Here is a 27,593-nt window from a genome sequence, read left to right on the forward strand (position 1 = left end):
GAGAGGAAAGTACATAGAAGAGAGACTTACAGTTAGAAAGCTACACACACCATAGCGATAGATGCAGCCCAACAAAGAATTCCTTAAGGGCTGACCTCTGCACCTAAACAGAGGTCCAGGGGTGCTGGAATAATTTTTATAGTGGGGGTGCTGATGAGGAAAACCATGTATTTGGTGTTTGTTGTTACTACTTCAAGCCTGGTGGTACGGCAGCACCCCTAGTTCCGGCACCACTGCAGGGGTCCTTGCAGGATTGAATCTTTAGCTAGTATTTTTTATGTGCAGATTTATTGTGAGAATCATTGAAAAGTCCTGCAGGGTTTTTTTATACTATAAATGTTTGTTGTACAGTATAACATTATATTGCTTTTTCTGTGGAATGAAATACTGTTTTGTCATATATTTTTCTTTCTTAGTATATAGATTCAATAGAGCTTGAGCATTCTACAGAAGTTGAGAACCCAGTGAAATACCACCAGGCATGGCAAAAATTATGCAAAGCAGAGTAGGTGCCATCAAGTATTCTCTATACAAAGTAGAAGAGTTTAATGATTTGTTGTTTTGTTTAATATAACTTTTTTCCTAACTGATTTTTCCAGTGTCTTGTATAATTTCAATATCCAATACCATCTTATCTTTCTTCTCATTAACTCAGTACTTTGCAATGCAAAAGCCATCGTTGGAAAAGATTTTAGATTTTATGTAAAAATATCACACTAATTCTAAAGTGCATCTCAAATGGAAAATCGTATATTACTAAAAAGATTTTGAACCATTCACTATATCAGGTAGACTTGTTTAGGAATTTGGTTTTGTTGCTGACAGGAAGAAATAACTTCACGATGATTTGTGACAAGAATGATTTATACTGAAGGAAATAGCAAGTTAAAAAATATTGGGCCAGAACTTCAACCTGTGTTCTGGCCTCTTTGGGTGGGATTTTTAAATGTGCCTGCTGCTTAGGTACATTTGAAGAGTTAGGCATTTTCAAAAAGTCTATCCTTTCTGATGTGACTAAAGGATCAGTAGTTTATTTTTGTCATCAAACATCATAGTAAAAAGTGAATAAGTAAATGTTATGCCTGGGCTACTAAATATTCATGACATTTTTGTAAGGTTGTTTTTATAAGCATCAATCCACTTTGTAAAATTATTAAACTGTGAGTTGCCCCGTTGAAATCAATACAAGTTTTGCGATTGATGTCACTGGGACCAGCAATTCCCCTTGTATAACTAAAGGGAACATTTTACTTCATCCACTACCAAAAGGCATCTCTTTAGTATTATTCAGCAGCTATTGTAAAGGCACCAGAAATACCATCCAACAAGTTTAGAGTGAGCAAGAATTCTGTAGCTTATTAAAGAAATAGGAATTTCACTGGAGAGGATGTAATTACTTTATTTGAATTTGGCTAGAACACAGATGCAGATGTTCCAAAACTTGAAATAAGTCTATTGGATTTTTCATGTTGATGAGGTGCATTTCTCATTAAAGATCACCCAGAATTGGCACCTTGGATTATACAAAATGTGGTGCCCCTTAACACCACATTTATTTAATTTTAACCTGACAAGTCATTCTTTTAAGTGACACACGGAGACTTTCTTTTTTTGTCCTTATTTTACATCTCAATCATTTTATGTATGGATTTTATTACAGTGGCATTTTGGTCCCAGGCGGGTTTGGATTTAGGGGAACAGAAGGCAAACTCCAAGCAATCTCTTGGGCAAGAAAAAAGAAAAAACCTTTTCTTGGTAAGATCTTTCAACTAAGGAAATATTGCTGGGTGTTGAAGATATGTAGATAAAGGTGGTTAATTTTTATAAAACTATAGTAGTTGTTAAAATAGGATATAAAATCTACCTGGCAAAGTTGCATGCGCCTCATTAAAATGTAAGTGGTTTTTGACTTGAGTCAGCATTCAAGTTCTATGTTAGAGGTCCTGACTCTATTATTTGTTGTTTGTTTTGCGATATCACCTAAGAGCCTGTGATGGGTTTGGCACTGCTGCGCCCCTTTGTGGCAGGGGAGGGAGGGGTGCCAGGGCCTCGCCTCTCGAATTTCCCAGCCTGCCTTCTTTAAGGGCGTCCCAGTGGGGCCTAATGACAGGTTCCCACATGCTCGCCCCGAGTATCAGGGCAGCGCAGCCCAGTGTCCAGAGTCCATACAACTCACCCCGGGTATCAGGGCAACGTGGCCCAATGGCCAGAGTCTATACAACTTGCCCCGGATATCAGGGTAGCGTGGCCCAATGGCCAGGGTCCATACAACTCAACCCGGGTATCCAGGTAGCGTGGCCCAATGGCCAGAGTCCATACAGCTCAAGCCGGGTATCAAGGCAGCGTTGCCCAATGGCCAGAGTCCATCTTTCCCCCTCTCAGGCGGGGAAGTGTTGCCTAATGGTCAGAGGAGTAGGGGGACCTAGTCCCACCCTCTCCACCGGTTCCCAACCCAGGGCTCTCATATTGGCAGGGTTCCCCTTGCTGTTGGCTCGGTGGGGATCCACCTGCAACACGCCGAACATCAGTGCTGCTTTAACGCGATTTGTCCCTAAGGTTCCCCTGGGTTACTTCCTACCCTCAGTGTTGTATTCTCCCTTCCGGGACGGTGTGGGGGGTTACCGGTCTGTATCCCTCTGTCGGGTCCTCCGTCTGGGCTACAGGGTATGTGCTGGCCAGGCTGGATCCTGGAGCGTAGGCTGGTCCTCCTCCGGAGCTGGCTGTGTTGTCCTTCTCCTCTGGTGGTCAGCCCTGACTAAGCAGTTTTGCAGGCTTTTATACCTACCCTCCAGCTGGAGCATGCCCAGCAGGGCTTCCGGGGCAGGGCTTCCTTCGCCAAGAAGGCAGGGTTAACCCCCTCGGTGCCAGTGCGGGGCCACTCTGCCCTGTCACAGAGCCCCAGTCACAGACCAGGTCCCCTTTGTGCTTGGCCCTGTATAAACACAGAACAAAAAGACAGTCCCTACCTCAATGACCTTAAAATCACATTTGATTTGGAGTATCTTTTTAAGAACAATAAATCAGCAACATTATAATTTTAGCATAATATATCCCAAGAAAATATCCCTTTCAACATGTTTGTTATGTCTGATCATTTCTGTATTGCTATTACTTTTAATTACACATTTCTGTTATAGTAGTGTCCAGTTAGGATCTCGGCCAGGTGCTATGCAGACACATAAGAAGATGCGGTCCTTGCCTTGAGTTGCTTACAATCTAAGATGCATGGTGAATTCTTTGACTAGATACTAGGGATGGGCCTGGCCAAAATCTTGGATCTGAACATACCCAAACTTTCAGCTGTAGCCTGTCCCTACTAGGCACATAACATTTAAAATGAAAAAAGGTTTTTAGTAGGACTCTAAGGACATAGATATTATGAATAGTCTAGCGAGAACCTTTACATTTCTTGCGCACAATTAGTCAACCAGTCTTCAGGATTCCCAGAATGTATGAGTTTGTACATACAAACTGAGTAGCCGGAAATCAAAACTGGGTATTCTGAAGGCCAAATTGAGGCTACTTTGCAAATTCTACTTTTTATTGTGTGAAACTCTGTTCTGTTCTCTCTTTTTTTTTGCAGGAGTTTGCTTGGGGATGCAGCTGGCAGTGGTGGAGTTTGCAAGAAACTGTTTAAACTGGAAAGGTGAGTTCAGTATGCTAGTATGGATTTCGTTCACTTAAAAGAAAGCTTATTCTTTATATGAACTTTAGATTATTCAAATCATAGTATTATGTGTTTAGATCAATGTGAGCAAATTCTAAGAGCTCAGTTGTGAATCAGACTACATGCCTATGTAAGGGAGTAAGAACTCCCTTTCTCCCCCTGTGCAGGCTACTCAGATCTTGGTGTCAGAAGCATAGGAATATACTGGCAGCTCACCTCTATACTCTGTCCCTCAAGCAGGTGAGTAGGTAGTGATGGGGAATGGGAGGAGCATTGGCTCCACCCCACTACTCATTGAGCACAGTAGCCAGATAAGTGCAGAGTGGGTAGTAATTTAGTGCTGGCTTAGGCCAGCAGTAAATTGTTACCCTCAAGAACAAGTAGGTATCAGGGGAGGAAGTGTGACTCTGATGAGTCTCTATGAGTATGTCAGCACTTCAAGCTGGGAGTGTAATTCCCAGCTCACGAAGACTGAGCTCTGATCTAACTGGCACACTAAAAACAGAGTGTAGTTGCAGCAGCATGAGCAGAAAGAGGGGCTAGCTGCACTGAGTACGTACCTGTCTGAGATGCTGGGGCAGACACTACCCTGCCCCACTGCTCATGCTGCCACAGGTTTTTAGCACACTATTTTTAGTGTTCTAGCTCAATCAGAGCTAGCACAGATATGTTTCCTTGAGTTGGGAATCACACTCCCTTCTTGATGTGTAGACTTCCCTGAGGCATTGTGCTTCCTGAGGCTGCTCCTGCATGTTGTACGTTACACACTCACCTTTATAAGGCTGTGCCTAAGGGCACAGTGTAGCCCTATAAGCCAACAAAGCTGATGATCTAGGACAATGAAAACGTATGGTGGTTATTCTGAATTTTTTGTGTTCCAGATGCAAATTCTACAGAATTTGACCCAAACACAAAATATCCTGTTGTAAGTACTGATTTATCTCTTCTGTATCTTTTCTTAATACCCCTTGGTTAGATGACCAGCTATGTATCTTTTTCATATGTTGAGACTTGAAGAGATGTCTGCTGTCCATATTTAGCATATTTATTGTTTAAATAGTAACTTAGCACTATAATGAAGATGTAAGAGTAATGAAGATACAATACTGATTTTTATATCAGAATAATTTGCATGGCCACAGATTGATATAAGCAGAGGATAAGGATTATAACGTAGTTATTGCAGGGTGAAACATAAGAAGCTACAAGGTAGGAAAGATCTCTTATCAAAACACAAATTTTGGCAATAAAATTGCAGGGAACATAAATAGAAGTACTGGTATATTTTTTTTTATGTGATAGGTATTTTTTTTTCAAATTTGTTCTGGATCACAAAAAGAAAGTGCTTCTTTAGGACAGTTTTCTATGCTGTGTGTTTGATGGAACTGTCCCAAAGTAGAGAAAAATTGGTTAAGGATTTAAAAACATCATGGTGGATTTAGTAAAAGTGAAAGTACGAATGGTTCCAATAGTAGTGACTTTGGGTTTTCCAGACAGAAAGTCCTCTTGACTCAATAATATAAAGTTGCACTCACACCATCCATGTGTGCTCTGGCAAAATTTTGGAAGGGAGCCCCCTGATAATATCTCATAGTTGAGGAGAGCATGTAATATTCTCATAACAGGAAAGCTCACAGATGATCTGAAAATGGGGATTTCTAGAATCTGAAAAAGATAAGACAAGAGAAATGTTTTAGATAGATATTGAATTAATAGACTGCTAAATGTTAAACTGCTGCTCCAGTGTCAGCTTGCTCCGGAAGTGCTGGGTTGTAATCTGAAATGTGAAAATGAATTTTTTGCTTAGTTTTCAAAATATGAATGCAATCATTTTTTTAAGCGATGGTGAAATATGTATGATTAACAGGGGTCTGTTAGTCTGATTTTAAAGGTAGATTGTCAAAGCGCTATACAGAATTTTGTCTGCATGCCTCCTATTAAAATCAGTGTGAACTCTGAAAATGTACTCATATGTAAACAAATGGAAATTCAGACATTACACCAACGGTAATGTAGTTTAAAAGATCCCTTTCATTTCCCACCTTACAGACTGCAAGAGGTCACATTTTACTTACATGCTTCTTTTGAATCTAAGAAATGATGAATGATGAATTTCATAAGTCAATGTACTCTTGAAACCCTGGATATTGTCAAGGTTATCTTAAGCCTGTTTGTTGGGCGGGAAGTTTAGATGCAGAAGGGCCGGGCTACTGGGAAGACTGTGATCTTAGGATGTGTTGAATGCTTGTCCTTGGGAAGGGGGCATCAGCAGAATTTCTTCCTATTATGCCTTTACAGTGTATTCCCTTTCCGAGTCTCACCTACTAAACCTTGTTGCAGGTGACATTTAACCCCCTCAAAATGTTCTTGTCAGTAATCTCATTTTACTTATCATGATGTTGCTGTGTTTCTTTGCTTGTTAAGTAGATGATCTTCGTAACATGCCATTGAAGTGCTATGGATTATTTGTATCCTCTGAACATCCCTTAGTCCTCACTAACGATGGACTTGAACCAATACCCCATATCTGAATGTCCCGCACTGAGTTAATTTTAGTCTGGATCTGTATCAGGATTTAAACTTGTCAGCATGGGCTCATTTCCAGCCTCTAGTTTACATGCTATATATTTTTTTTATCAGTGATTACAGAGAACTACTGTTTATTACAGTGTAATAGCAATCAGTCTGCGTATTTATTGTTGCTTTTCGTGAGGCAGTTTTGCTGTATCCTCAGTACAATATTTTTTAGCCTGTTCAAATCCATACTTCAACTCTAACAGCTATTTTCTCTGTTAAAGTGCAATAGTAGTACTAAATGTTAGAACAATAGCAAGTGGGCATCTGTGTTGATGACCATGGTTTGAAGATAAACACAAAGAAACTTGAAGTTTTGGAAGTGGAGAGAGTGGAAAAAGAGCTGTTGATCGAAGCTTCAGAAGAAAGAATCTGGGTACTTGGGAAGTAGTGAAGGTATGTCTAAACTGCAGTTAAAAACATGCACCTGGCTTCATGGGTCTTGAGCTATGAAGCAGTTTAATTGTGATTCCGACAAGCCCAAGCCCAGGCTCTAGGACCCCGCTAAGGGGAAGGATCCCAGAGCTCTCACTGCAGCCCAAGTCCAAACGTCTATTCCACAATTAAACAGCCACTTAGCCCAAGTCACCTAGCACAGACCAACTGCAAGTGTCTTATTGGAGTGTAGACATACCCTTAATGCTATCTGGAGAATTGAAAAGAAGAGCCCAGTGTACATGGGTGACAGGAAAAAGATAGGAGTACTGTAGGGCCTCACTTAAGTAACAAACTGAAAGGAAAAGTATATGCTGCATGTGTTTTTCCCTGCCTACTCTGTGGTTTAGAAATGGTCGGGTCTTTTGCATATGGAAGAAAAAAGATTTTCTATGATTCTAAGGTACGGGTAGTAGCACGTAATATATTGAGAATGGCAGGCAAATGGAGGGCAGACAGAATGTGCATGGAAGAAATTAGGGGGAAGATGAACATGGGACTCCCAGTAATAAATAGGCTGGAGAGTGCACATTTGAAGTGGGTGGACAAGTGATACGAATGGAAGAAGAATGGTTTACAAAGAAAGCATGGGAGAAAGAGTTCAGCAAGAAAGGATGTGGAAGACAGAAGATACGATGGAGAGACTGTTAAGAGAAGATTGAAGAGAAATGGACTGGAACTCCAAGACCTATGAACCCCTGTCATGGACCTGAAGGAGTAGCGAAGACTTGTGGGCACCGCTGACCCCATACAAAAGGGAAAAGGTGTTGAGAAGTGAATTGAAGCTCATATCTATGACAACATATTGCTGTTGTACGGAAATATCATGAATCGTTAGGTGATCTGCAGCATTTTGATTGCATTAAAGGAGAAGCAAGACATTCATTCAAGTACAATTTAAATGGAGAAAATAATGGAATAAATGTAAAATCTGAAAGTCACCAAAGATTAATGGAGTTAAACAGTTTGTGTGTGATGTGCATAAAAGCTAGTCTGCAAAGCATGTTTCTGAATCTTAATCTGTATAGCAGGAATGCTGATATTTCACAGCTGAACTCTGAGTGAGGCAAAGTGAACCTTCAGTTGTTTCAACTGGACATCTTACATATTAATACCTGTAACCGTAAAGGTTTCAGTTTAGCAAAGCCTGCATTGTATTAAAATATGTGGATATTGTTTATAGTAATGTACAGAAATAATTTAAGGGGGATCAGGTTAGTAAAGTTTGTGAATTATTGAGGCCACAGAGATGATTTCATGCACCGTGAGAGCTGATGAGGGAACACTGTGTCACTCCCATGGTAGCACCCTCAGCAGCTCAGTAAGGCTACGTCCAGACTACCCGCCGTATCTCATCTAGACGCGATATATCGATCCCCGAGGGCGCTTATATCGATTCCGGAACTCCATCAACCCCAACGGAGTTGCGGAATCGACAGGGAGAGCCGCAAACATCGATCCCGCGCGGTGAGGACGGATGACTTATCCGATCTTAGATATTTGACTTCAGCTACGTTATTCACGTAGCTGAAGTTGCGTATCTAAGATCGATTTCCCCCCGTAGTGTGGACCAGCCCTAAGTCTTGAAACAGAACAGCACTTACTGTACTCCTCTTCCTTGTATTGGCTACTCCTCCTCTGGAAGTTGCTCCTGGAGAATGGAGGTGGAGAAACACGGGTCCAGTAACAGTTGGGTTTTGCTTTTTTGCTTTTTGCTTTTTTTTTTTTTTTAATAAAAAAGTAGGACCATGTGATTGCTGAACCATGCCAATAGGCTAGGATTCTCAGGGGCAGATGTAGAACTTGGAATTTCTTGTAACTCTTTTTAATTTACTACCTGTAGTATTGCCAACTCAAGTGTTCAAAAATCATGAGCTGAACCCCAGGAATCACAAGATTGGCTTAACACTCATGAAATTCTTAAAAACAATTAATAAATTTTGGGTTCTTTTTATTTGCCTTCTGGGATTTGAGCTTGTAAGAGCCTGTTTACAGCTTTTCTCTGCAACCATGAAGGCTAGAAACTTATTTAAATAAAAACAAAAAATAAAAGCTAAGATTTTTACACAGTCACCTGATTCAAGGAGCTGCGGCTAAGAAAAACAGCAAAATATCACAAGAATCATGATAAAGTCGCAAGAATTGGCAACACTATTAATTGACTGTATCCTTTCAACTATAATGGCCCAAGTGATATTGCTGTAATAGAATGCACAGAAACTGTTTTGATCAAAAGTTTTTAGCACTGTGAAGATTTTCTTTTTGAGATTTTTGCTTTTAATTCTAAAGTTGAAGAGATAAATGTTGTGACTTGACTTGTTTGAAGAGTAACTAATGCATACTTAAGCTATGAGGGAGTTCCCTACCGTGGTGTTGATCTATATCAGTTCAACTATTATTCATCTATTTCATCTTGTTCCATGGTTCAGTGTGATTACAAAATCATTACTTGGCATTGATCCTGCCGACACACCTAGGAGTAACTTTATGCATATGAGTACTCCTGCTGAGCTCCCTGGGTAGTCAGAGGGGCTACCCACAGGAGTTAAGCTAATCTGTAGGTGTTGCAGGACTGGAACCATAGTGTGCAGTTGATATTTCAGTGCCGAGAAACCATTTGATAGTTTCTGCATACAAAACACTGGTTTGAGTTTTTTTGGTGACTTGCACGTTGTAAAGTTTAACTACAAAGTTTGTTTTAAACAAAATTGTACCATTTTTCCAGCCCACATGGTGAAAAGCATTAAAAAATGTGTCTAGGGGATTTAAATTAAAGTGGGCATGTCTGAGTTTCCTGTTACAGTTATTAGTATTTATGCATTAATCCATCCTTGCTTTAGCACTAGAAATAGTCTTGAACTAAAATCTTTTAACTGAATGTCACAAAATAATAATAATTAATAGTTCTTTTAATCTGTGGAACTCCAAGCACTTTGCACAGATGGGTAAGTTTCATCTGTAGATGGGGGAAGAAGTAGCACAGAGAGGTGAAGTGACTTGTTCAAGGTTACCCAGTTCATCAGTGGCAGAACCGGGCATAGAACCCAGCTCTCCTGACTCCCGACCCAGTGCTGTATCCACCATATCATGCATGTTAGAATTCCATATCCAGATTTTGCAGCTTGAGCTCAACTCTGTTTAATATAGATTTGATTTTACAAAGGGAACGTGGGCTAGATGAATGAGGGCTGATCAGGCCCAGAAACTCATTCTGTCTAATTCCAGCTATGTTGATAACTTGCTGCATGTGTTCCATGGTAAGGCCTTTAATCTTTTTGCCTCAGTTTTTTCTGACCTGTAAAATTGGAATGATAATACCTACTGACCTTGCCTGGCTGTGGTGCGGATTAATATAGTTAGTGTTTGTGCAACACTTTGAAAAAGTAATGCACCAAGTTGTATTACTATTCTGTGGAATAATTTTATACTGCAAATAATACATTTAGGGACAAAATCTACACTCGGTTCTTTGTACATTCCTTGCAGCCCTTTGCAGTAAACATGTTTACACAGGGTATTAGGGCAGTATTTGATCCAAATGGTCAAAGGCATTTTATTTTTATTCCTCCTCTTTCTCCACAATATTAAAGCGGTTGTAATCTTTTCTGATGCGCTCTTGCATTGTGGTCTCAGCCTTTCATCTGCTGATGCCTCAAAGATAACTTTCGTAAAAATGTCTCCTTCATTACTAGCCTTGAAGACAGGGCCGGCTCCAGGTTTTCTGCCACCAAAAGTGGCAAAAAAAAAAAAAAAGCCACAGCAGTGCGATTGCGCCACTCCGCAATTTGGCGGCAGGTCCTTCACTCTGAGAGGGACTGAAGGACCCAGCACCAAATTGCTGCTGAAGACCCGGACATGCTGCCCCAATAGTGGCCGGAGTGCAGCCTCTTGGTATTGGCCGCCTCAAGCACCTGCTTCTTTAGCTGGTGCCTGGAGCCGGCCCTGCTTGAAGATGCTGATTTTATTTTTAAAACTTTATTTTCCATGATATTTCTGATATTACATATGGTATGAAGTGCTCCTGACCTTTTGGAATAAGTAAAATGTAAGCATTTTTTCTAACCCTGAGCATTGGATCAGAAGTGGGCTTTGAGAGGAAGTGACACTTTTATAACACTATTTAATGCTTACTTCCCGTGGCCTGCTTTTTCTATAACTTATAAGAAGTGTTAGTAACACAGTCAAAGTCAGAAATTTCTCCTATTGTATAACACAGATAAAAAGAAAAGAAATATAGATCTCAACCCTTACACACATAAATAATTCCGTTTAGTTTAGTATTATTACTTGCATGCGTAAAGTTGCTCATTTACAGAAGTATTTGCAGGGTTGGGTCCATAGCCAGAACTGAAATAAAAACAAGGTGTATGAAAATACTTTATATTTGGCCAAAAATAAACTATGTGAAAAATATTTCTTTTCCAAGGAACACTAGCTACTTAAGGACTGAACTGTACACAGTAGTCTATTTTAGGTACCTTTTTTATCTCACAATCTTTAATTTATCCTTTCAACACCCCTGTGAGGTAGGAAAGTGTTCTTATCTCTATTTTATAGATGGGGAACTGAGGTACAGAGAGACTAAGTGACTTGCCCAAGGTTACAAAGGACATCCGTGGTAGAGTAGGGATTTGAACCCAAGTCTTCTAGGTCCTAAGTTAGCGGCCTATCATTCTTCTTACAAGGATACCTTATTTTTAATTTAGTTTCCGTGTGTTTCATTACTTTCTTCTCAATAAGGGAAGCAATAATAATAATAATAGCAATTACTATGACACTGTAATTTTCTGATGTAGGCTATGTGCTGAAAGGATTAAAAAGAGAATCTAAAAAAAATTGCACGTTTTAATGTGCAAAAGTAACTTCATCTGATGTGGACCTGATCATACTCCCAAAGATGACTGTAAATCTGTATTTGACAATAGAGAAGACTGATGCTGCAAGGCTAATTGGGCTTGTGTTGAAAAGAGGAATGAATATGACTAAATATTTATTAAGAGATTGAATCCTACACTCCCATGAAGTCAGCTCCTATTGATTCATTGAAAGAGGTTAAGTGTTATTTCTATGCCTAAATTGTAATTTGTATCTATAACAAATACAAAAACACAAATTTCAGAAGTTGTGCATGTATAGCCAAACCAGAAAAATGTCTTACCACTTTTCTGAAAGAGTGAAATCTCCTTTCCTTTAGAGTATTCCCACTCTGAATATTTTTCAGGGCTGCCTCAAATTCGTTTTAAAAAAATGAATATAAGATGTCCATTCTGTGAGGCTGACAGGCGTTAGGATCTGAACCAACAGAAATATATCTCATCTGCCCTCTGCAGCTATGTAGCCATGTACTGTAAGTTGTTCTCAGTTTAGGGTCTGATTCAGAAACATGTTTGGTGTTTCCTATGAAGTATTGAGCACTTTCAACATCCCCTTTCTTCAATGGGAGTTGAAGACACTTAGCACCTTTCAAGATTGGACCCTTAAAGCGTAAAGTGTCAGATCTCCCTTAAAGAAATGGTGTTTGGAAGTTTCATTTTAGCAAAGAGATTGCCTCTTGAATTGGAACTGATGCTACATTTAGCTGTATGGGTGAAAGTATTTTCATAATAATACAAACATCATCCCACCCAACTGCAATCCAAGTCTGTCTCTCATAGTTGCGGTGAATGTTGCTTGCTAAAAGGTTCCCGGAAGGAGCAAAATGTTACTTTAAAAAATGTAAATGGTGAAGTAAATTTTTGGAACATTTTTTCTTTGAACTGTCTATCATAAGGCAGAACATGATACGAGCAGAGAGAATGGTGGATGCTCTGCTTGTAGCCATGTACTGTAAAGTACTGACCATCCATCTGATTCATCATCAGATGTTTTTTTCTGGGTCCTCTGGAAAATAAATAGAATGTAATCATGGAATTAATGCTGTACCATAATGCATATGCATAATCAGGGCAAATGAAGGATGCATAAACAACCTTAATTCTGACATTTCCTAACTTTGAGTGCTTGACTTTCTAAACCTAATGATGTTTTTTTTAATTCTTTATTAACTGTAACTTAAAGTTGTTAAAGTAAATGGATATCAAAGATATTTTATTATTATATTGTCAATAGCAAGAATATGCAAAAGCTGATTTATAATGAAGGAATCAAAGCCTTTAGTGTCAGAATGGTTTAATTAATATATCCTGTTAGAACATAGGACATCAGTGCAGAGGTCACAGAGACGTTTGTGATACAGTAGAACCTCAAAGTTATGAACACCAGAGTTACGAACTGACCAATCAACCACACACCTCATTTCGAAGTGGAAGTATGCAATCAGGCAGCAGCAGAGACCAAAAAAAATAAAAAATACAGTACTGTATAGTACTGTTTTAAACATAAACTACTAAAAAAATAAAGGGAAGTTTAAAAAAAAGATTTGACAAGGTAAGGAAACTGTTTCTGTGCTTGTTTCATTTAAATTAAGATGATTAAAAGCAACATTTTCTGCTGCACAGTAAAGTTTCGAAGCTGTATTAAGTCAGTGTTCAGCTGTGAACTTTTAAAAGAACAACCATAATGCTTTGTTCAGAGTTATGAATATTTCAGAGTTACAAACAGCCTCCATTCCTGAGCTGTTTGTAACTCTGAGGTTCTACTGTAATAGGCAATCCATATTTGATCTTAGATTTGATATAATTGATTTTGTATGTATACAGTTATGATATTCCTTATAGATTTTTATCTGATTCACCTAAGTACAGCTATTTTTGTTAGGTATATTTTATGCATGTTATTGAGGAAAATATTTTTTTTAAATAGTAAATAGAATATTGGTAAGTTTGTATTTAACATATGAATCTTAGATATATGTAATTCAGATATTTTACTATATTGAAATGTGTGTCCTGACTTAAGCTGAATTGACTAGTATACTGTAGTGAATAATCTTTGCTGGGAGTGATAGACTGACCTTAATGTATATGGCCATATATTTCTTCCAAAAACATGAATTTAAACTGTCCCATGTGTCAAAGTACTACCCCCACATAAAGCAGGAGTTATATAAAGGCCATTTCCTTACATCATGTTTTTGTAGCATGAAATAAAAATGTTAATTCTAAAATAACGGGGAAGTGGAGTGTGTTGATACCCAGTATATAGGAAATACAGTACAAGGAGACCAATCCTTTTACACTAAAGAAAATCTTTATTATCTGCTGATAATGTTATCACAATAAGTAAATCTGTAAATACATACATATATATATACTTGTTATGAATGCCAAGTTTTTTCTTTCTTCCTTTGCCAGTGGTGGTCCTCCTCCTTTTGTCTCACAGGCCTGTGCCAGTTATACGTTTTACAATGGACAGAAATTCTTCAAAGCTGACTTTCCCATCATTATTTTTGTCCAACGATTTAATTATGTTATCGAGAGAGAATGCATCCTGTTTTTATAGGAAAATCATTAAAAAAGTTAAGTAAAAAAATTAATGGTCACAGATACTTCCTGATAAGAAACGTAGCCCATAAAGTATGCTAACTATTAATATTACTATGGAGGTATTGCTACTACTATGGGATCTACGAGTAAGTACGTGTGTGTGTGTGTGTGTGTGGGAGGGAGATTGTTATATTGCCTAACCGAGAAATGCAGTTCCCACAGTCTGGTAACGTTGTTATCAAAGATGTATCAGACCTCTGAAAAGTGTGTGAGCAATCATCTGCCTTTCACTTTTCACTATAGAAGAGCATACCTAAGAAATAGTTTAAATTCTCACAGTCAGGCTATCAAGAACTGAAAATGTCCCCATGTGCAAGAGCCAGTGCAACTGAACATGACAGTCAGCAGCAAGGCTTCATTATGACTAGACTTTCATTCTGATGTAGGTAAATTTAGTTTGGACTATATTACAAAGATGGGGAAAGAAAGACAGGTGAGAAAGCAGTAGCATAGACTACAATGGTCACCTTTAAAAGTCAACATCTACCACACAGTACTATCTCAGGGTCTAACCCAGAGCCCCCTTACATCAGTTGAAAGAATCGCATTGACTTCACTGGGCTTTGGATCAGGCCCTGAGACAGGGCTGTTCCCCCCTGTATTTAGAATACTCTGAATTGTGTTAGCAAAATTGTTTAAATGTGGTAAATCTAGCTAAGAGCATTAACTCCTTTTAGTCCAGTCCGTATTATGAAAGTGCACATGGCATTCTGGTGCAGTGAATTTTCTGAAAACGCTCTTGGTAATTAGTCAAATGTATAAAGTGGGATAAACCTAGTTTTGATTGTGATTTAAGCTGCTTTTTTATGTTGTGTCATACTTTATATAATCTATTTCAGTGTTAAACAAGTTGTACAAACACAGAAAATGCTAGAAAAATCTACTATCCAAATTGCAAGTAGAAATCATTGATAACACAGGTGAAATGTGAATGCTCAGTCAAATCTGGATTTATTTTCCTCCAAAGCTGAACTGGCTATGACTGATATAAAAAAAGTTTTAGTAAGAAAGCACCTTAGCAGACTTACAAGTTTGTTTCCAATTAAATAAACTATGACTATAAATTATGATAATTGTTTGATAAGGAAACACTTTTTTATATTTTATGATTTTTCCATAGGTTTAATTGCACGTACTGGATCATGTAAAAGATTTTTCTCCATCCAACAAATTGTAGCAAAATGAATACAGTGGATTTTTTTATTCACAAAATTCTGGATTTTCCACTGAGTTTAGGCTTTTGACAAAATGTACCAACTCTGATTCAGCACACCCACATTTAACATCTAAATGTTCAGTCCAGCAAAGGAAACTATTTGGAGTCCTACTGAAGTCAAAACCCAACTCCGATTAATCTTCCAAAATCTGATTATTCTTGAAACCCCTAAATGGTGTCATATTGACATTTCTGCAGATCAAATGGTGGTGGTGATTTTTTACCTTTGCACTTTTCTTAAAATCACAGAAAATTATTGTGTCCATTTCCATTACAGCAGGGACTTCAACTATTTACCAGCTTCTTCAGACTTCTTACCTGAATTCTGATACTTCTGTTTTCAGAATCGAATAATTACCAGTCACCACATTTACCTACTACTCAAAGTCTAAGACCTTCTGAGATGAATCAAGATACAGTATACAGACCTAGGGGGGAATATTTTGTATGATCTAGTTGATGCGACTTTGCCTTCAGAACACCTTCTAAAATACATTAAAAGTATTTCTTTCATAGTGCCAAGTTGTGAACTCCTTACAACTATGTGAGTAAGGCAAGTGTTGGATTCACATACTGACCCTTTGAGAACGATTGTTAGTCAATGGGGGCATAAGGCTCTGCCTTACAGGATCAGGACCTATATTTACATTTTCCCACCCATTCCACAGAGAGTACAATTGATGCTGCTTGGGCTACACTTACCTTCAGATATTGTGCAAATTGATTCTGAAGCAGGTTTTTTAGTCCACCAATGGACAGCGTACTGGTACTACCCTCCATCAATGCATATTGGGTGAAATATTTTAAAAGGTTATCATCAAGTAAATTTTCCATATTTCTGATTATATTCTTGAAGGATAACTGTGAAAAGAAAACAAAACCCTACATTTGAATGTTTAAAGAGAAGGAAAAAATCAGTGATGGATTTCATTCCAGGTAGCAGGTGTCTGTTTTGGATGAAGAGGGCAAGCAGTTGGTATAAACAACAATTGCTTATTATAAGTGCAGTTATTGAAATAGAAATGATTATGTTAAATAAGCAGTTATCAACAGGTGAAAATGTAAATCTCCTCTAATATATTGAAATGATCAACCAGGTATGTAGGTTTGTTTGATTTTTTTTCCTGTTGGGGAGATAATTCTGTTCCCACTAACATCTCAGCAGTGAATAAGTTATACTTAACTGCTAACCCACAGGTACAGTGGGCTTTTTCTTCAATATAATGGGCTCAACCCATTTCCAAATGAAAATGCTAAATTAATATAAGAGATTTTAAATGTGTAATAAATTCAGATTGTACTTACCTGACTCACAAAACCCAGAATAACTAACAGAATCCAGCAGGAATGAGAATTGCGGGGTTGGGACAACCTTTATAGTCTTCATGCTTCCACTCCACCCTTATTATGAAATTTTTCTTTTGTCATTAAAAACAGTACACTAATTTTAATCTTATAGATCCAATGATCAAAGGTTTTGCATACTTTAGAAAAAAGACATAATGAAAACAGTTTTACAATTGAAGGAGCACCATAAACCCCTATCCATGAGGTTTCATAAAGTCCTTTCTGTGGGTATTTCCCCCCTACAAACTGTGTGTTTTAGTTTTTAACCTCTGCCACACCCGCTTCAGAGTTAGCCTGGGGAAAGCTTCTATAGAGAGAGGCTTTTTGTATATGCATGAAATGTTGTTGTTTCCAAAGCGTATGTTGCCTGATCCTTTTTAATGGTTAATAATAATTGTATTGATTGCCAGTTGATCCTGATTAATGAGCTGGGGATAAGAGGGTTCTTATCCCAGAATCAGGCTACACAGAACTAAAACCAACATGTCCAGTATCTCGGCAGGAGCCTCAGGGTCTATGGCAAGGACACTCACACTGAGGGCAAAGCCAAACCTTGATAATTTTTATTAAAACCAGTACTAGAGACAGAAAAGCCCCAAGCCACGTACACAGACAAGAGTAATATGGTATTGGGGACATCTGTGGTATCATTCCCTTGCATATGCTCTTAGACTTCTATACTTATGCCCTTTCTTGAGGACCTGGTGATAAGAGACATGCTGAGTGAGTCCAATAGTCCAGGTTTCTCAATGCCTAAGATTGGTGGCAGATAACAATAGAGCTGGGGGCAGATAACAGTAGAGCTGAAGGGTCAAATGATGGAAAGCTAACCTCCTCCACATGGTGGTTTGGCCTGTTACAAGGCCTGAACACTGTCATGAATATTCATTCTAATGCCCTACTTTCCATATTCAAATCTAACTTCCTCACCCTCATAATATTGAAATGCATTTGTCCTATAGGTTCACTTATGAATGCAATTTAATTCATTACCATATATGCCAGCTCTGGCTCAAGCAAGCTTGTGGTTAGACATCTGCCAACAATTCTATCCTAAAATATCCAAGCCCAGTATCACTTCAGTATTCCTGCGGTTGTCTGGTATCATTATATTCCAACTCCTGCCATTGAGCAAGCTATTCCTAGTTCCCCAAAACCTAAGGGTGACTGTCACGTCATTTATGTATGCCAAGGGTCACAGGCCTACTGTGCTTGGCTATACTTATGCTAGCCTTCTAATGTCTTACAGGATACAGACGTGTAGGTTCCTTGTGGTACTGCTGAATATAATAAAAATCTAAGCTAGTTCTATAGGCTACACTTAGCATACAGCATTTTATCATAAAACATATTCATTCCTTCTGAGCTAGAAGAATGTAAAAGAAGTGTAATGTAGGTTTAGGAGTGGATGGCTAACAGTTACAGTACAGTCCAAGAAGCTGTCTCTATTTAAAATACAGACCTAATTTTTAAGTGTTTTTTATTTTGAGTTTTCATTTATAATTCTCCAAAGCATTTCAGCTAAAAGCTGATTAGGAAAAATGAACTCTAAGGTGCTTGAGATCCAATATACTCCTTATTGGTGCTGATGACTTTTGTCTTTATTTGTTATTGTAGTCTGCTCTCATGGTCATACTTTAAACTGCTCTCTTCCTGGAGATCCAGGTGTGGTGCTTATAACCCATGCTCAGAGTGTGAGGGATAATGAATGTGTCTTGTGTCTGTAGTTTATGATGCAGTTCACCATGGGTCAGTCATCTCTAGCCTATGGCTGACAAACCATTTTATCAAGGGTCATGGAGTCTAAATATTCCTCTGACAATGATATTGTTTTGGTAGCATAGACAGGGCATTAAACACAGTAGAGCTGGGCAAATAATGTGCTTGATAGCCTGGAGATTCATTCCAAGCTCACACAGATGTCTCCGTAAGTGCTACAAGGACTGTGTCACTTTCCATTATCCTGTTTACAAAGTCAAAATTCCCTTAAAATTGGCTTCTTATGTGACTGTTCATCCCTGTAAACTTGTTTGGTAAAATATTTGCAAACACAAAAGATGGGGAGAACAATTAAATGAACTGGATTATAAATTTGAACAAATGTTTGTGAACATTCTTTTTTGCAGCATTCACTTATTTTTATGTGTATGCAACTTGTGAATAATCAGTACCTTCCAGAGCATTAGTGATATAGTCAGTTGGTAAAATCTCTCTCTAACTCTGCATGATCTGACATAGAGGGAAAAATTATAGAGCAGTCCAGGTTTCTCAGACTAGGTGGGATAAACTATGACCATGTGTTTCTGTGACATACAGGACACACATACTGCAGATATCTGGAATAAGCTGTTGTTTTAGTGAATAAGCACAATGAAGGGAAGTGTAAATTCTTTGAACTGGAAAAATCTACAGCCTGTGAAGTCTTTGCTATGCTGTGTGCAGAACTTGCCTAATGCAGCATCTGGAGTAAAATAAAGGGACATATATAGTTACAGGTCAGCAAGAGTGCAGTACAGCTTTGAATCATGTTGTGCCACAGGATATAGTAACCAGCAAATGAGATAAATGCCTATTGTGGGGACACAGGTGGCAAAAGGTAGAATGAAAGCTGGGCTGGAGTGCCTTTCCACTGACTGCGCGGGCATCGGTCACAGCTCATGAAGTACAGCAATACCTGTATCCTGTGGGTTGCAATCAGCATTAGTCATTCCCTCACTATTGTACATGAGTGTGCCGCCAGCAGCAACAGTATGTTGTCACCATGCTGTGGGTCAGCGCTAAGTCTTCCTGACTAATCAAAATACCATATTGGTCCTCTGGTCACAGGGAGAGATGTGTCTGATAGGCAAATCTGTTTTGTTGCAGGCAAACAACCTGAAATACCACTCTATATGTGCGCGCGCGCGTGTGTGTGTGTGCATGCACGCGTGCACACGTGCAGTTTCTGACTACCTGCACTAGGCAAAATCCCAAGTACACTGCCATTTTGTAGAGTGGAACAACTCTGCCTGATGTGTGTTGCACAGAAACTGCAGTGTGATGTGCAGATCGAAGGGATGCACAGATGACATTTGGTGCCTCCAAATCCAGCAGCCATTAGGATGTGGCGCTCTGCAAAATGGAAAAAGAATGGAAGGTGAGAGCGCATTGATAGTCAGCCTAGTCGTACACGGTCTATTTCAAGGCATGTGTTGCAGGATGTAGAAAATTTAATCTCAACCACAAATGGAAGACGTGGGCCAAAATAACTACCAGTATCAATGTCCTTGAATTATTTATGAGATCAGGAGGACACAAAGTATAAATGGGGCAATAGGGAGCATCCAGAGAGGAGCAGATTGCCCAAAAATTATCAGCTATAACCCTTGCTACAGGTGGGGACCTCAGTCAGAGAATTGTACTTAAAGCAGTAAAGAGAAGGTAGTGTCACTCCTGGATGTGGATCTGTTGTAATGGCAGTAGGGGGAGATGAGAGCAGCTTGTTGTATTTAGTCCATAAATAAAGTAGGTGATGCGCTTTGGTTATTACAACTTCTGGTGTCTGTAAAATCTCTACTGATGTGCAAAGGTTCTTTATGTCTCACCTTGTAGAATACAATTTGCTGAATAATGTCCTGATTGGCTATCCTAATCTACAGACTCAATTTCTTCTAGGCACTCCCTCGTTATGCTGTGACACTTAGTAATCATATGTACAAGGTGTCTCCCTCACAGAATTGGGTGTGGTTGCTACAGTGATGAACAATTCAGTAGAAGCATTATTAGTGGCAGACTTTATGCTGTGATGTGCAGCCTAGTGTGCTGCATCTGAGTCAGTTGCCCATTAAGTGTACATGCTTGACAGCCAGATTGTTGCTACAACAAAGCTCTCTAAACTGAGTATGCACCCAAACTATATGAGGCACAGACCTGGACAGGAGAATGTACCGAAAAGTGGTTATCTCATAGTGCTTCCTGAAACCATGATCCCGCGGCAATACCATAAAGCTGCTACCCCACAGCTGCTATTTACAACTGGCTAAAAATTTAATTGCTTTGTTCTCAAATCTGTTTTATAGAACCCTTACAAAGAATTACAAAGACCCTCATTAATCTGCATTTCAGTAAGACACAAACTGAGAAATCTACAATAGAAGGTACAGAACAATGAGGTTTTACTGCGCAACTGGGGTGATGCCAGGGTAGGTAATGTTAAGCTTCATATGGGATGTTAGGGTGTTGTTGCCACATTACACCGTGGCTATGCCCTTGATGCTGGGTAAACCCTGACACAGAGCCTGCCATCTTTCCTCCTCCCAGATGCTGGTGCTTGTGAGAGAGGGAGTGGTGGGGAGAGACTGAGTCAGACTCTCAAGCCCATTGACTTTCAATGAAAATTAGGCTCCTAAGTGCCTAAATCACTTTTTAACATGGGACTTAGCTATCTGAGTTACTTATGTCTTGCGACACTGAGCAGAGCAACGATTAAATACCATTCAAAATCTGGGTCCCAGTGCTCCCAGAGCAGCTGTGCTGTAATTGCTGCAGGGCTAAGGAGGAATCCAGAAGATGATCTTGCAGTGTACATTAACGGGCTTGTGCGGAGGAAATTAGAAAGCACCACTTCCTCTCTCCTCAGCAGCAGCTGGGCTCCGAGCTGTAGAAAGCACGGAGGCGACAGCAGCCTTGAGAGCTGCTATTAAGGAGAAATGATGATATTCTTTTTCAGGGTCTGCAGGACTCCATCAGCATCCTCTAAAGCCACCTGATTGGCTCCTTTTCCATATCCCTGGCAGCTTCACTGTATCTGCTATGACACCAACCAGAGCCTAGCTTGGCCCCCCTGATGTTTTCAGACTCAGCAGCAGGAAGAGCCCTGTCACAGAGAAAGAAAAGCAGAAGGAGAAATAAATTACCCTGCCTTGGAGACGAGATAGTTCCAAGAGCTAGGCACGGGTTACCTGGGCTCCCTTTTGGCTCATAGGAAGCATGGCATCATTCTCAGTGGTCACACTGGTACACTTGCTAATCCTTAGTCCCCATTAGTCCATGCCTGGGCTGCCCCACATTAATGCAGGTTGTTAAGGTTCTCATGTAATACTTTTGGGTATTTCTGTTATCCACATGAAACAAAGAATAATAGAAATTATAAGCACAGAAGTCATGGCCTCACCTTTCACACCCAAAACCATGTCTATTAGCAGATATATTTTGAATTTTAAATTCGATCTCTATCTATAGCAGTGGTCCCCAAACTATGGGGCGCATCTGCCCAGGAGGCACAGAAGAATGTTTGAGGGGCCTGGGCCAGTCCCCATTGCAGGGGGAGAGGGAGCATCACCCAGCCCGCTATGCCCACAGTTCCGCTTTGGCCAAAGCCAAGGCCCTGACTTTGGCTCCTGGCCCCGACCACGGCCCAGCTCCTGGCCACAGCTCCCAATCCTGGCTTTTTGCCCCACTCCCGCCTGTGACTTCTGCTCCTTGGCTCCCACCCTCAGGTCCAGCCTCGGGCCCCAGCTCCCAGGAGGTTGTGGACAGATTGCATTACAGTTAAGGGTGGGGGTGACAAAAAGTTTGGGGACCACTGATCTATAATATCCGTTGATCTGTCTCCAGAGGGGTGTTTTAACATGTTCAGTAAATAATTTGATATTAGTCATTTTAACCATTATAGTCTGCTGGAAGCAAAACATATAGAAGTTGCAAGAGATGGTTGTTGCTGTGTTCTGCTATGTTCTCAGCCAAGCTAATTAGGCTTATAAATGGACCCTGTGGTCCATAGGTGCTGACTTACTCAGACCCCAGTGGGATGCTTGACCCCCCGCTCCACCCCAGGCCCTACCCCCACTCTACCCTTCCTCCAAGCCCCCACCTCATCTTTTCCCGCCCCTCCCTGCCTCTTTCAATCTCCAAGTCCTGCTCCTCCCCCTCACCCCCAGCGCCTCCTGCACGCCATGGAACAGCTGATCCGAAGCAGGCAGGAGGTGCTGGAGGGAGGAGCCAATCGGTGGGGCTGCCGGCGGACGAGAGGTGCGGAGTGGGAGAGAGAGATACTGACCTGTGGGGCTGCCAGTCAGTGCCTATGGCTGGTACCCAGCTAGATTCTAAATGGTTCTGGCCCTTGTTACTTATTGAAAGAAATATGACTCACTATGCTTTTATTAATTGTATTAAAGTCAGTAAGGAAACAAATAAAATCAAGCAGGCAGATTCCTAAAATGAAGCTATTTTTAACATGACTGAATTAAGAATTAAGCAATATAGTTATCGAATCAAAATCAAAATCAAATTAGGTCAAATCAACAAGGTCCCAGCTTGAAATTTCAGGGGAGACCAGACAGAAGATCTTAAATAAAGGACTTGAAAACTATTAAAAACAGCACGCTGTTGTAGGGAGACAGAGAGAGAGGGTTGGCCGAGAAACAGACTGTCACATGGTCCCCAGATTCTGGGGCTTTGGGGATAAGTGGGAACTTGTGATTCTCCCCATGGGTACCCCAGGTTGTGAGGCACTTCACCACTAACTGCTGTTCATGTGAGGCAGCCTTGTGTTCTTGTCTTCCAATTAGATTTTTTTCTTGGAAGTCTTAACAATCTTTTCATTTATATTCAGTTCAGACTGGTAATAGGTGAGACGATACTCAATTTACATGTAAATGGGTAGATGGAAAAAACATCTCGTCTGACAGAAGACCTGTTTTTTACCTCTGCTGATGATACAGATTTTAAGAAGATATTTTCAGTATACATACATATCACATTGCATAGTATCTGTACATAGATTTCAGAGTGATATTAATGACCAGTGTGACACCAGCTTTCATTTAAGACCTCACATGACACTCTTTGGGGAACCAGAATGTACATATCAGAACCAGGAGATTCCTATAACCCCCTTTTCCAGTTGGCATGAAGAGATTCCTGGGTCACAGGACCTACCTAAGCTTGCAAGGAATTGCCAGGGTAACCCTTTTCCATCTCTGTTTGTGATGAGAGTAAGGATAAATAAATAATTGCTTCCGACAGTCTCTGCATTTTCATACTGATCACAGGCTGCTGGAGGGAAGGCCACAGAGAGGCCAAAACCTAGTTGGCACTGCTGAGGGCCTAGGTGATGCACAGGGATACTGTGACCTGGTGGCACAGTCTAAAAGTGGGAATGAATCTAGGGTTGCCAGGCATCTGATTTTCAACCAGAATGCCATGAAAAGGGACCCTGGCAGCACTGGTCAGCACCGCTGACTGGACCATTAAAAGTCTGGTCTGTGGCGCAGGGGGGCTAAGGTAGGCTCCCTGCTTGCCCTGGCTCTGCGCAGCTCCCACAAGTGGCCAGCATGTCCCTGTGACTCTTAGGCACAGGTGCAATCAGGGAAGCTCCATGCACTGCCTCTGCCCTGAGCACCTGTTCTGTATCTCCCATTGTCCAGGAACCCTAAGTGGATCATGATAGTCACCCTTAGAGAATTACAGGCATGGACCTGTGATTTGGGGAGAGTGTTCATGGTGAGACTGAGTAAGGGGTACAGCTAACCCTGCACCCATAACATTAACCTCAACTTAGGGAAAAAGAGCCTCAGCAGTTTTAAAAGATCCTGATAGAAGCACCAACCACTCAACATGCATGCATCAGTATTATTAAAAATAAATATGGACATCACATAACAGATGTCTTTTCTTGCAAACAAGGCAATTTAGCAACTGTTATGTTCCACAACTGACTGAACAGTTACTCAGCTCGTCTCTTTGGAGCATTCCATCTTAAGCTTTAAAGTAACTTTCTTCTCCATCAGGAAACCATTTGAAATAGAGTTAATTAAGGTTTATACAAGACAATAAACTCATATATGGTGTTTCTTTGACATTCAGCATGGAAATTCAAAATCTGTTCAAACAGCACACAGGGGTGGAGGGAACTTAAACATGAAACAGGTGACCGTTTTTTAAAGAACACAACGTACCTAGGAGTAGTTAGTATTTTTCTACTCAGAGAAGTGAATATGCAATAATAGCACCTTCTTACTCAACAGATCTTCTCTCCCTGTATATTCAGAGAAATAACTCAATTACTTCAGTGACAAAATATATTTAAATTGCTTTTTACTCCTGGTAGCACTGGAGAGCCAGCACATTTAAGAGGGAGTGAGATGGTTCCTATTCCTTGTTAGGGTGACCAGGTGTCTGGGTTTCGACCAGAACATCCATTAAAAAAGGAACCCTGGTGGCTCCAGTCAGCACTGCTGACCAGGCTGTTAAAAGTCCGGTCGGTAGTGTAGCAGAGCTAAGGCAAGCAATCCTGGGGCACCTGTCCTGGGGCATCGCACTACGCCTCGGAAGGGGCCGGCTGGTCTGGCTCCTAGGTGGGGGGCCATGGGGCTCTGCGCGCTGCCCCCGGCCAGTGGGATCTGGGGGGAGGTGCCTGCGGGCAAGAGCAGCCCTCATCGTGGAGCCTCCTGCCCCCACTCCGACCTAGGAGCTGGATCTGCTGGCTGCTTCTGGGATGCAGCGTGGTGCCCCAGGACAGGCAGGCAGCCCACCTTAGTCCCCACACTGTGCCACTGACTGGGAGTTGCCTGAGTAAGCCCCAGAGCCTGCACCCCCAGCCGGAGCTCTCACCCCCCCCTGCACCCCAAATCCCTGCCCCAGCCTGGAGTTCATGAACCCCTCATTTCTGGCTCCACCCCAGAGCCCACACCCCCATTTAGAGCCCTCACCCTCTCCTGCACCCCAACCCCATGCCCCAGTCCAGTGAAAGTGAGTGAGGGTAAGGGAGAGTGAGCCACTGAAGGAGGGGGAAATGTAGTCAGTGGAGGGTGGGGCCTCATGGAAGGGGCCAGGCCTCAGAGAAGGGGCAAGGCTAGTATGTTTGGTTTTGTGCCAATAGAAACTTGGCAACCTCATTCCTTGTGCATCATCAACTGAATTATTTAATAAATTCTAATCATCTTGCGACCCATTGAAGGCCCTGGAGCTGTGTAGGGTTGAACAGATGTCACTCAAGATTTAATTTAGCTGGTTGTACCTTTATTACAGATGATGTTGAGTTAGAAGAAAAGAACCCAGCTTGACTCTGAGCTTGCAGGATTGGTAGTTTAAGAAACACAGTTTCTTGTAAACTGAGCACATTTTCTATGGCATGGCATAATCTTGGAGCTGAAGTATGCATTTTACAATTTTACAATGTCATTTCTGAGAGTAGAACTGCACTTTAAACCTTCAGCAAGCCTTTGATCTTCCCTGGCAGGGTAAATTACTAAATTAGAATAGCACAGTTTGTGTGGACAGTTGTAAACGAAGTGGTGATTAACTCTTATTCAGTGCTTGTAACAGTTTACTGAACAGGTTGGGCCCAGCCAAGCATGTGTCAGCCACTGATCTAATAAGTAGGTACTGGTAGGTGTATTTGGTAACGTATAGTGCTACTAAATCTGCTTTTGTAACATCATCTGCTTTTGCTGAATTCTTAATGTTTTTTTTGAGTACACACCTACATTCCAAAAGGTGGTAAATATAGTACTGACAAAGCATAGATGCAGATGGCCGCTTGCAACATATAGACAGCGTTTGCAAGGCTTTTGCAAGCAGGCTTGCTTGCTAGGGCAGAACATGTCACACTTGTCATGGCCTCGGTGTTGAATTTAGGACACAGAATGGGGTGTGACCAAATTTAAACTGAAGCCAGCCAAAGTGGATGCTCTGAGATTGGTCCACACCCATTACAGAGGGCTTTCTTGGGGACTATAGGTTTGGTCATAAACAATTATGGCTGTGTCTTCCTGATCTAAGAGGAAACTGTGACAAACTGACAAGGCCAGACCTAAAGAAGAGCTCTATGTAAGCTTGAAAGCACATCTCTCACCAATGGAAGCTGGTCTAATAAAAGATATCACGTCACCCATCTTGTGAAGCTGATGTAGAGAAACAAGAGTGAACAGCTTTCAAAACTTCTAAGAAAGAGCTCTGCAAGTTATCAGTATTAAGTAAACCAAATTACACTCAGAAGTGTGTGGTGCATAAGACACCGAATTTTGGTTTGGAAAAGGTATTCAGGCAGGTGTATGACATGGGGGAAGAATGTCACATGGCATACTTTACAGGAAGTTACTTCCTCAAAAGATAGCCCAAGTCCTAGTAGAGAACTCATGGCTTGTATTATGTGGTTCTGTAAAAGATCTAATCATGCCTGCATGGCTGAGAGTTTGAGATGGTGACTGACCGCTGTCCCCTACCTGGTTACACAAAGACCAATCAAATCTCCTGTGGTGGATTACAGTTTGTCACAGAAACCCTATTTCCAGATATCAAGTAAAACTTGAAAATGCCAATGAATGATACAAAAGAAACATTGGAGGCATTTGGCATAACATTATGGTTGTGCATATGAAAACTAGAACATTAAAAACAAGTAAGGAGGAGTGATGTAGTTTGGAGTGTTAGCTGTGTGCTGGGGAATGCATGGGGAAAACTTAATGAATTCACACTGAAAATAAGGAATTCCTGTTCCATTTGTGAATTTGACATCAATCCTAGCGGCTGATCCAACTCAGTTAGGAGTATGTCTTCAAGCCAGCTAAATGAGGATATTTAAAGGGCTATTGTAGATGCAACATGGCCTAGTAAATACAGGGCACAGGACTGGGGATTAAGCATCCTGGTTTCTATTCCCAACTGTATCGCTGACTGTTATATCGCCTCAACAAATCATTTAACCTGTCTGTGACTTAATTACAACAGTGGTTATGTTCCAAGGGCTTTGATGTCTGCAGAGGAGAGGCTCTGTCTGTTCATTGAGTCTGATCATCATTTTATTATTACAGCCTTGTAAGCCTCAAGTAAAAGAGAATTGGAATTATCGGCTGCACAGGTTCCTACAGCACATAGGAGAGAAAGGATG

At 40.7% G+C, this 27,593-nt stretch overlaps 1 protein-coding gene across 4 annotated transcripts in view; it reads left to right on the plus strand.

Annotated features, from left to right (window-relative positions):
* CTPS2 (CTP synthase 2) overlaps positions 1–27,593 on the plus strand; it is a 165,507-nt gene that overhangs the window by 70,936 nt on the left and 66,978 nt on the right. For all 4 annotated transcript variants that reach the window (XM_050963699.1, XM_050963701.1, XM_050963700.1 and 1 more), the window contains 4 exons: positions 417–505; positions 1,661–1,755; positions 3,584–3,646; positions 4,549–4,592. In XM_050963699.1, the coding sequence (XP_050819656.1) occupies positions 417–505; positions 1,661–1,755; positions 3,584–3,646; positions 4,549–4,592 (291 nt within the window). The remainder of the gene's footprint in view (positions 1–416; positions 506–1,660; positions 1,756–3,583; positions 3,647–4,548; positions 4,593–27,593) is intronic.

The sequence above is a fragment of the Gopherus flavomarginatus genome, chromosome 1 (genome assembly GCF_025201925.1).
Source record: "Gopherus flavomarginatus isolate rGopFla2 chromosome 1, rGopFla2.mat.asm, whole genome shotgun sequence".
NCBI classification, from domain to species: domain Eukaryota; kingdom Metazoa; phylum Chordata; order Testudines; family Testudinidae; genus Gopherus; species Gopherus flavomarginatus.